At 50.4% G+C, this 10,963-nt stretch overlaps 1 protein-coding gene across 2 annotated transcripts; it reads right to left on the bottom strand.

Annotated features, from left to right (window-relative positions):
* Nucleotides 1-2,833: 2,833 nt before the first annotated feature.
* Nucleotides 2,834-6,008, bottom strand: Izumo1r (IZUMO1 receptor, JUNO). Of its 2 annotated transcripts, none has more exons than XM_050120617.1 (4): nucleotides 5,871-6,008; nucleotides 5,090-5,293; nucleotides 4,283-4,418; nucleotides 2,834-4,169 (listed from the first exon to the last, which is right to left on the bottom strand). In XM_050120617.1, the coding sequence occupies exons 1-4, from the start codon at nucleotides 6,006-6,008 to the stop codon at nucleotides 3,901-3,903; spliced, it is 747 nt and encodes a 248-aa protein (XP_049976574.1). In that variant the 3' UTR covers nucleotides 2,834-3,900. The 2 variants fall into 2 exon arrangements, with proteins under 2 accessions (XP_049976574.1, XP_049976575.1); XM_050120618.1 differs by having other exon boundaries at nucleotides 5,105-5,293.
* Between the last annotated feature and the right edge of the window lie 4,955 nt (nucleotides 6,009-10,963).

Raw genomic sequence — 10,963 nt, 5'->3', positions numbered from 1 at the left:
CGGACTGGCATCAGGCTACAGCCTGTTTCTCCTCCCAGCATGGTGTTCCTAGGGAAATCCCATGTTGGTGGTGATCAGTTTCAGAAGTCTGATAGAGGGATGGACACAGTGTTTCCTCAGAATGTCTTCATTCCTGTCACACAAGCAGCAAGTGCTGGATGAGTAACTGCTAACTTCCCTAGCTTTTCATAATGTGTGTGGGTGGGGATGGGTGCATGAGCACATGTATGTGGGCATGTACACATGTGAGAATAGATGGAGGCCAAAAAGGGGTATGGGGTCCCTCTGAGCTAGGATTAAAGGTGCTTGTGAGGTGCCTGACTTGTTCCATGGGTGGAGGGGTGTGAATTCTGGACCCCATGATTGTACATTGAGTGCTCTTGACCACTGGGTCATCCCTCAGGCCTATCCTGGTTTTTAAATCCATGATTCCAATTGGAACCAAGTAGTTAAAATCCAAGTATTATTTCCCCAGGTCATACGGGACTCAGACTACCTCACGTCCAGCATTGCCTGCTAGTGGCACACATTTCAAGACAGACCCAAAGCCTTCGATTCCCTGCCAAAATGTAAGCTATAACAGCTGCGACCATCTTACATAGTGTGCCCTAAATGAACAGCTTCTGCTGGAACCCTTCTGGGTGATCTTTGTTCCTCTCTGTGCTCTTAAGCAAAGTCTTCCAGGGGACAGCCCCAGGCCACATCTAGAATTTCCTAGTGGCATATAGACAACCATGCAGGAAACCAAATCAGCTTTACACAATGACCCCAGCCTTCATTCTTAAATGGAGTCAGCCAGCCAAAGTCACCCGACTTGGAAAACCTGCCGCTGTGCAAGGAAAACATCAGAGAACAGAACAGAGCGACCTTGGGGAAGTGTGTCTCTTAGAGACTGGAGCCAAGCTTTTGAAAAAAATTTTAATTAGATCTTCAGTGAGACTTGAGAAGATATTACACCCACAAAACCCAAAACAGCAGTCGGTGGGAAACCAGGGAACGGAAAATATCACTGGAAATAATTAAACTTGGACTGCTGAAATGAGAGAGAGTAGAAGATGAATTCAAGAAGCTAGCAGGACGGAGTGTGACACGGTAGCCTGACTGTATACGGAAGAGAAGCAGTTAAAGTGAACTCTGTAGATAAACGGTCATGAGTGGGCACCACTCAGCCATAGACCTGGAGTAGAGGAAGGTAGGGTGGCTGGGTCTCTGAGCGTGTGTTAGAAGTCCTTGGGCCCATGTGTGTTAGCTCACTCCCTGGTCAAAACAATTTGAAATTCAACAGTTCTCTTCTCTTTTGATGAAACCTTCCACTATCCCGAAAGTAAAAGAGGGCAGGAATCTGTCTCTCTTAGCCACCATGAACTCTCCCAGGTTTGTCCCCCATCTCTACCCTTGCTCCCCTATTAACATTGGTTCCACTTCAGGCCACTGGAGGCCAGGATCTTCAGTGCGAACTCGAGCCTGGAATTAGCTGGAGATGGGAGATCCCCTGGAGATGGGGGATCAGCTGGAGATGGGGTCAGCTAGAGATGGGGGTTCAGCTGGAGATGGGGTCAGCTGGAGATGGAGGATCAGCTGGAGGTGGGAGGTCTGCTGGGGGTGGGGAGTCAGCTAGAGATGGGGTCAGCTGGAGATGGAGGATCAGCTGGAGATGGGGGCCTTCTGGAGATAGGGTTCAGCTAGAGGTGGGGGAATCAGCTGGAGATGGGGGTTCCTCTGGAGATGGGGGATCAGCTGGAGATGGTGGATCAGCTGGAGATGGGGTCAGTTGGAAATAGAGGTCAGCTAGGACTGGGAGTGTAGGCTGAAGTTGTGAAATCAGGTGGAACTTTTGGGGTTAACTGAACCTAGGGTCTGCTGGAGCTGTTTGTTAGACTTGGCCATGTTCTAATCCGAGAAACAGAGACAAGGGCCATGCATCAAGGCTTCCGTGAAATTCAGATGACATGCCGCCGCGTGCTTAGAGTACTTCCTGCACAGCAAGTGGCCATCTGACGATTTAACAGGACGGGCCTTGTTTTCTTCACCTCAGTCTTAACTCTACTTCCATGAATTTTAACAGTTATATCTAAAAACACTTCAGCAATCATTAAGCTCTTGACTGTATGAGCGAGACTCCCTCAGATTGCATTCCCCATGGTCCTCCGATCTGGAGAGACAGATGGAGGTGGGGTGTTCCTATATTATATGTTGGCTACCTTCAAACTTGCAGCAATCCTTCTGCCTCAGATGTCATGGTGTATGCCACCAAGCCTGGCTCCCTATATGTAATTTTGAAGGCATATATTCTTTTTGCCTCAGCGTGCTTGAGAACTTTCTGTTGTCTGCAGGAATTCAAGTCTTGCTTCGGTGAGGCCCTCTCAGTACCCGTCTAGCTGGGTCCTTTCCTCTAGACATCCCATATACAAGTTTGCTCCCACCATTGCTGCCATCTGTCCTGTCTTACCAACTGAGCTCCATGCTTGGTTTTGTGATTCTAGTGTTCTCCTGGGGACACATTTGTTTCATGAATAAGCAAGCACAGGAAGGATGCATGCTGAGTTTATTGATGAACAGAGTTTGTGTCAGACAAGAACCAGCAGTCTTGAGACAATCTCCTGTTCTCTCTCTCTCTCTCTCTCTCTCTCTCTCTCTCTCTCTCTCTCACACACACACACACACACACACACACACACACACACACACACACAAGTGACAAGAAAGTCACCATCTGGTGCTGGGAAGGGTCAGCTTCAGGCTCTGAAAGACCCTTAGTGTGCAGATCCACACTGAGTCTGCTCATAGGAGAGACTTGAAGCCAATGGCTCTTCTGCTGTTAATTCTGCGCTTCTGTCTCATTCTGCTGGCTATTGCTCCTTCCATGATACAGTAAATAGGGCCCCTGGATGTCCCTCCTTTCCTGGTTTTGTAAATTAAATCATCCGGTCCAGCGCCTCACTCCTCTCCATGGGGGAGAAGTCAAAGCAGTGTTACACAAAGACCAAAAGAACTACCAAATGTTCCAGAGCAAGCGGAAAGATCTTGGGGTTGGGGATCTAGTGTGTGCCTAGCAAGCTGGGGGAAAGGACAGTAACAGTGGAAAGGTCAGCTTAGATAGAGCTCAAGGGGTCAAAGTGCAAGACTAGAATGCTGTGACTGTGGAGGAGGAGGGAGAGGGGCTGGAATGTGGCTCAGCTGGCAGAGTGCTTGCCTAGCCCGTGCAGAACACTGGGTTAGCTCTCCAGCACGGCATGAAACCGGGGGTGGTGGCATATGTGCGCAATCCCAGCAACTGGAAGGTGGGGGCGAGAAGACCAGAAGTTTAATGTCATCCTGAGTTCCAGGCTAACCTGGGATACATGAGAGTATTTTTCAAGAAAAGGGAGGGGGAGGGATAGAGGGAAGGGATGGACACACACATACACTCACACACACACACAGTGTGACAGAGAAACATTCCAAATGACCAATTAATATTAAAAAATCCTTACCCCATTAGTAATCATGATAATTAGAATCTTATTGAGGACAAATCAGCTCCCTCTTTATATATCTTGGGACTGGAACAGAGTGACACATTGAAAGAAGAGTTTCCCTGTCATTTTACTGAGGGTGCCATGACAGGACAGGGCACTTGGCTGTCAGCATTGTCTGTTGTGTGACAAACAGGATGGGCGTGGACATGGTGAGAAGTGCGGGGAGTCCTATAGTACCTTTTCTAAAGGCAGGGAAAACCAGTCACCTTAGACTGCTGGGTACCAGCAGCCATCCAGGCCAGTGGAGGCAGAGCCAACCAGTGAACGGGACCCCGGATGCACGGAAAGTTCAGGCACCAGCCTGCTCTCACCCTGAGCAGTCTGAGGAAGGACATGGCCAGGACCTGGCAAGATCAAGGGATGTGGGTAGGAGAGGGGACTTTCAGGAATGGAGCAGCAGGTACAGAGAGAAGGCTGAGAGGCTGTAAGACAGCTTTCGGGCTGAGGCAGAGCTGGCAAAGTGAAGGGCCACTTCCACGTTAGGGTTGCCCTGGGTGGGCTCAAACCACTTCTGCAGACACCGGCCGCTATTCCTGTGCTCAGAACTGGCCTTGAATGCGTTGCTCCAGATCTTCTCACACAGATCAGTGGGGGTGGGGAATACATCCGAGAAAGGGCGGCAGGGCGCCTGTACCGGGCAGCGGTTTTTCCCTGTAGAGGTTGAGGATGGTTTCCTGACTTCCCCTTGTCCCTTCTCTTCCATGTCACCATCTTTCATCCTCACCCAGGTTGGTGGCCCCCAAGGACCCAGTCAGTGCACTTACCCTGACTCCAGTCCCAGCCACCACGCCAGTTGGATTTGCAAGTGTAAGATGAGCTGCAGTCTTCCCACCACTCCTCACAGTCCTCCCGGCACAGCGGCACGCCCCACACCCGTTCTTCCCGCCTGTGCGGGGCCACCTGGGTGCAGGAAGAGAGGGGGGAGATACCCAATCCTTTACACGGGCCTTCTTATTATTCTTTCTCTTGTGCACGTGTGTGCATTCTGGAAGTGCAGGTGAATGTGTGTGTGTCTGAGTGGAGGCCAGAGGACAGTCTTAAGTGCTGTTATTTAGGGACCATCCATGTTGGCTTAGAGACGGTATCTCTCACTGGCCCAGAGCTCACCAAGCAGGCTAGGTTGGCTAGCTAGCAAGTCCGGGGACCCACCTGCCTCTGCCTCTGTAGTGTTGAGATCACAACAGCTCACCTCCACACCTAGTTTTTTTTATATGGGTTCTGAGGATTGAACTCGGGTCCTCATGCTCATGTGGCAAGTGCTCTACTGACAGAGCCATCTCCTAGTCCGAGGTACTTATCATCATTATTATTATTATTATTATTATTATATAAATGAGAACTGTGAAGCTGAGTGGCTATTTGTCCCGGGCTATCCGGTGTGTAAATCACACTCAGGTGCATCTCATCCGAGTGCCCACATCAGACAGTGTTCCCATGCTATCCTTCAGGGACAGAGGCAGCTCCCTCTTCATCCCTTTCCCAGGCCTCTAGCTCTGCTCTCATCCCTAGAGGGACAGCATCTCCTAGTCTTACTCGCCTAGGATGAATGGAAGGGAATTGCACGGGTCTGCCTCCTGTCTGCTCACCAGCTGGATCCAAGGCCCCAGGTTGGGGGAACACTCATGAAAGCAGATGGCCTGGATGAAGTGCTTATGACACATGGGGGTCAGCAGTCCACAGTGCATCATGCTGAAGTTAAAGAGCAAGGACTCATCCAGGTGGGCTTCCCAGCTTGTGGTGAGCGTGCAGCAGGCATTGTCCTTCCAGGGAGCGCACTGGACATGGAGGGAGAAGCAGCAGGCAGTGGTTAAGAAGCTGGGGTTGAGGGCCTTGGGCAGAGGGTGTCAGAAGGGACATCTTGAGCACCTCTGTAGAGTAGGGACTCTGGTATTTGTCAGCAAGGCCCCGAAGAACAGGAAGCACCTGACCACTGACCTCCTCCTGCTTTGTCTACCTGCCATAGAACCTGATGTCAGCTCCAGGGAGGAAATAAATCCAGTAAAGCAAACAGAAAGAAGTCTCGTGGAGAGTCAGGAACCTGGTTATGATGATGGGTAGGAGGAGCTTATAGTTGGAACGTTCCTCTTCCCATAGCCCTTAAAGGACACACATTAAGTCCTATGTCTAGCCAGGACATGTTGGCTGGAAGGCTTGCACTGACCCCTGGTGAGCCAACAGGGCTTCTGGGATCACCACATGACCTGTTTCCCAAGTGACCAGAGCAGCTCAGGAAAGTAATCCAGACTAAGGAACCAGATGATCAGGGCTGATGGAGTACAGGAACCACCTTGCCTGTATTCCTTCTCTCATAAACCTAAGAAGCCACCCCTGGGCCAGCTCTTGTCCCTGTACCTCCAAGTAGAGCTTGTCTTCTGGGCCAGGCTCTTGCTTGTGGTGCTTGGCATTCATGCAGATGTTGACTGGCTTGTCCCCCGATGAGGTAGACATGACCGTCCACAATCCCAAGAGGATCTGCCACCATTGTGCCATGACCTGCTGCAGAGAAAAGCCTGTGATAGAGGACAGCCATCCCAATCCCTCCGAAACACCAGGCACTAAAGATGGTGTAGAGGCCCCAAGGCTCCCTGAGGTCGCTGGAACATTCTGGCTGCACTTAGAGCTTTCTGAGTAGAGCAGCATTACAGAATGTCAGAGCAGGTAAAATAATATCTGGATCTGATACCTACTACCAACCTTTGCAGAGATGCAGAATCCAAACCAACAGGGCAAAGAAAAGAAAAACCAGCTCTGACGAGGCGGGCAGGTAGGGAATGGCTCCAAGACCTTCTACACTTAGATACAGCTTTGTTAACTCAGTGATGTATGGAGCTTTGATCCCAGCCCACAGCCAGTCTCGTGGCCAAGTAACCAGTCCCCACTAAGCAGGCAGATTCTCCTTGTGACCAGAGGACATGGTGGGGTGGCCAACGCAAGCCTTACCCATCAAGTGCCAAAGCTACTTCTATTCCCTAGGAAGGGCACACACCAGGCCCACAGCTCCTCAGAGTAGCTTATCCCCACCCTGTCCCTCCAACTAGAGCCTCCAACTAGAGCCTCAGAGCAGAAGCTCATTTCAACCAGCCCCGTCTTTCTCAATGCTTACCCTAAGCATCAGGCTGGGCCAGCCAGTGCCGGGAATTCTGCTGTCATGTTTCATTTCCAGTTCTCTTCTGGGGTGTATTAGCAACATGGGGGGTGGGGGTGGACAGGGAGATTCCCCTCTGCTGTAGCCAAGGAGATCCCTGCTTCAGGAATGCACCATTCAGCTCACCTACACGGGACCTCGCAGCTCCTCTGTCTGTCCCCTAGGCCTAGCGGAAACCTGCCCTAGACATAGGCAGTCTAGCCTGAGTTGAGCATCTCAGACATCCTAGGGACTGGAGACCCAGACTTTACTGAGGAATCCATTCTCAAGTCTAAACCCAAGACTCTTCTCCCCACAGCATCAACTCCAAGTTTGCAAAGGGAACAAAAATTCTCAAAAACCAGGAAGGGAAGATGGAGGGGAGACGCCAGCCCTTTGGGCATTCTTTTCTCACTCACATTCAAGGCAGGGCTCTTCCAGTGCAGGCTGAGGGCTCTCCACCCGCTGCCTTTATATCCCTCTTCAGTTCCTGCAAGACACAGGTGCAGAGGTCAGCAAGGCTCAGAGCCGAGCAGCTGCTGAGCAGTCAAGGGTTTATCTTGTGGAGAAACCAGAGATCTCTGCAGCCAGCAGCAAGTTCACTCTCAGCACTGCTTCTAACCCCTGAGAATCTGGGACTGATTGGTTTCTCTGCAGCTCTGTGATGAGAGTTGTTGGCAGGGACTGGGGAAAGAGAGGTCACGAGAAGGTCTTGGCGCAGGGGAATCCTAGCAGCTTTCCTTCTCATCTTTTGTTAGCTGAAGCTCCCTTCCTCGCCCCTGTTCTGTTCCACCTGGTACCTCTCACATCATCAGGAGCCAGCTGCAGAGCACACAGCATGAGGAGAAAGGAGGAGAACCAAGGGTTTAAGCTGCAAAGCTGAAACAAAAGCCAGCCCTAGGCACGCACAGGGACAGCATGCATTTGCACAGAGTGTGGTTTGTGACCTCGGCCCCAAAGGTCCCAATGGAGGTTTCTTTCTTATGTTCTGTCTCCAAAGGAGAAGTAGTCAATTCATTGAGTTTTATACTAAATAAATAAAATAAAAGCAAACACTTGTGTTTTCCATCGAGGAAGACAAAATGCAGTCTGTGACATTCAGCTTCCAGTCAGTATGCAAAGCATATTGGTCATGTGTGGGAGTGAGTGGGGGAGGTGATACCTGGGTACTGAGTACTGCGCATCCCCAAGGGATAATCATGGGGCTGGAGGCTAAGGCACTGGCACGCAGTCTAACTTACTGCCTGCAAGAATCCCCCAAATGAGCACGCTCTTTCAGAGGTAGGGGAAACTGAGGCTCAGAGAATGAACTGGGATCTGGACTACACTTGTTTGACTTCACAGCTAACGCTTATAGACCAGGTGAGGGGGAGACCTTCAGGACTGAGGGGTACAAACTGTCTAGGTCTCGACTCTTATTTTAAAAAGAAGTCAAATGCCACAGTCAGACCGTGTATGGATGGAAGCTGTGTGCTGGGATTTGGGGGACAGGACCGGGCAGTGTGGCCACCAATCCAACTCCCACACCCTGTCTTCAGCAGAGCTAAGTCAGACGCTGGATGGAAAGGCATTTCTTTGTATCCGTGTCCACAGTGGCGGTAGAGACAGGCACGTGTGTCCTTTTCTTCGTAGACGCCCAATGAGAAGCAAGCCTTGACAAGTAAGAGAATGGTGTTGAACGTTAAGTTCTAAATGGCTGTGCATGTGGCAAGAGCAAGAATCCAGAAATGAGTCACACAGTTATTACTGAAATGGAAAACTGGCCTTCACAGGGAGGGGACAGGGACAAGGAGGAACTGTCTAGCCACCGCCAAGACAAAGCTGTAGGAAATGAGTCGAAATTATAGCCAGCGTGGATGCAGGTGGAGGGAGGGAGGGAGGGGCAACTGCAGAGGCTGCCTTTCAAGAGAGCCATTAGCCCTGCATCTGTCCCTAGAGAAGCAGTTTGAGGTCCTTGAGCAGAGCTCATTTTGCCTTATTGTGGCTGAGCCTTCCAGAGAAATCTGTTTCTGACTGAAGGCTGCTAAATCGGGGCTGGCTGTGGATGGAGCCACCCGAAAGCAGCTGAAAACAACAACAGAACGATGAAATGGCAAGGGGAAGAGGCGAGGTGGGCTCAGGCTATTCTGAAGAGTGTGGGGAGGGGGACAGTGGATGGAGTGACCTGAAGTCTCTCTCCTCTGGGGTCTCAAGGAATGCTGGATGGTGATGGCTGTCCTGTCCTCCCACCATTTACCAGGTCATCCCAAGCAGTGAGTTTGAAGACAGACAGAAAAGCTAGAATGCCCCAGGGGACTCGGAAGTCAGAGACAGCAGCAAGGACTGTCGGCAGCTCAGGGTTCTAACTCTCGAGCTCGCTCCCCATCCTCTTAATAATCAAAGGTCTTTAACAAGTTTGTAACTTGGGCTGAGAGCGCCATCCAACTCTCCTTTGTCCATCCAAATGCCCTCCCGAGGACGTCTGCTTCTCCCTGCAGCCAGAGTCACACTTTGGTGCTCCAACCTGGCTCCCTTATTCCTCCAAGGCAATGTCCATGCAACAGCTAGGATGATAAACTCCATGTGGCTTTCTTACAAAACCTTCCAAATAGAAGGGAAGTTGAGAGGATTTCACAGTGAATCCTGACCTGCCACACTGATCTTACACAATCCCTTTTCCTTTGGGGGTGTTTTTGAGCCAATCATGCATCTCACTCTTGAAGAATATCAAGAACATTCCATGAGATCTCAAAGCAGGAAACTAGCGTGCTTCCGAGTAATTCAAGCACATCCCTAGTACTCTCACATTTAAAATCTTTGTATACATTAAGATAAGACTCCGAGGTGCATGGGCTGTTTTTAATCCCAATTTACTTTTCTATTCTAATCCATGGTCCTTTTTTTTTTTTTTTTTTTTTTTGGTTTTTTGAGACAGGGTTTCTCTGTAGCTTTGGTGCCTGTCCCGGAAGTAGCTCTTGTAGACCAGGCTGGCCTCGAACTCAGAGATCCGCCTGCCTCTGCTTCCCGAGTGCTGGGATTAAAGGCGTGCACCACCACCGCCCGGCTGGTCCATTTTTTTTTTATTTTAGAATTTATGATTGTGTTTGTGTGTGTTGTGAGTGGGTATGGCATGGGTGTCCCCGAATGTGTGTCCAGGTCAGGGGACAACTTTGTAAAGTTGGTTCCACCTCCACTTGGGTTTCACAGATTGAACTCAGGCTGTCAGACTCCATAACAAACGCTTGCATCCTCCGAGTCATGCTGCCAGCCCCCACATTCCAGAGCATTTGGTTATTCTAAATCCGTAACTGTCCTGCTCCAGAAAGGTGACTCTTTGGCTTATGCTCTCACTGCCCACTCAACCTCAGTGTTGGGATTTCCTCTTAGTTCTGGCTCCCAGAGGAACAGCTTGCCCCGCCCCTGCCAGCCAGGAAGCTCTGTGGTCCCAGGGACTCTCCGCTTTCCTGGGTCTTCTGTCCCCTTCTATAGTTCTGTTCTCGCAGCTGTCTTCTGCCACCATGGACACTAACCAACCTGAGCCTCCTTTACCTGTCGTCTGGACTCAGCCGGGCGGACACAGCCTGACCTAAAGTGGGCAGTCCATAAAGGCTGTCTTAGGAAAACAGCAGCAGCACTGGTTCAGACGGTTCTCTAGTTTAATATGTCCTTCCTGCCTCTCTGCTACTCTCTCCTCTCCATCCCTCTCTCCTTTTCTTCATAGTCTTTCCCCTTGGTTTAGATTGATCTCTCCTGTCTCCTCTCATCCTTTCTTCCTTCTTTTTTTTGTTTAATTCAAACTATGAGACAACTTAATTATTAATTTTTTTGCAGTACTAAGGATTGAATTGAGAGCCTTTCTCATGTTCCCACTGAGCTGTTCCCCAGCCTCCTTTTCACTTCCTCTTCCTTCCTGTCCTCCTCTGTCCCCCACTGCATTCATCACACTACTCTCTTCTCACTTCCCCTTCCTCCCCCCCTCTCCTCCTTCCCTCCCTTGCCCTCTCCTGTAATTTTCCTCCCTCGCCCCCACACTCTCATTCTCTGTTTAATGCTGGGCCTCTCATCACCACTTGAAAACGGCTGTGCTGTGCTTTAGGTCTAATCACAAACCGGAAATGAGTGTGAAGCCTACCAGGTACTGAAGAGCATCCGAGTAGAGGGACGGCAGATGGAAAATACCAGAGTTCTAATGGAAGGATAAACTGAAAATTACATACACGAGCCGCCTCTCCATTACATTCACACCCGGCTGGCTATGCTGGTTCTCCACATCTGCCATGACAGTGAGGTTTATACGGGGTTTGCAGAATCCCACCCTGGAGCTGCCTTTGACCCACAGCAC

This window comes from Alexandromys fortis, unplaced genomic scaffold (assembly GCF_014885135.2).
Source record: "Alexandromys fortis isolate MF-2015 unplaced genomic scaffold, M_Fortis_MF-2015_v1.1 scaffold_171, whole genome shotgun sequence".
Lineage (NCBI taxonomy): Eukaryota > Metazoa > Chordata > Mammalia > Rodentia > Cricetidae > Alexandromys > Alexandromys fortis.
Note: the sequence above shows the minus strand (reverse complement) of the source record. Positions and strands in the feature narration are given on the sequence as shown.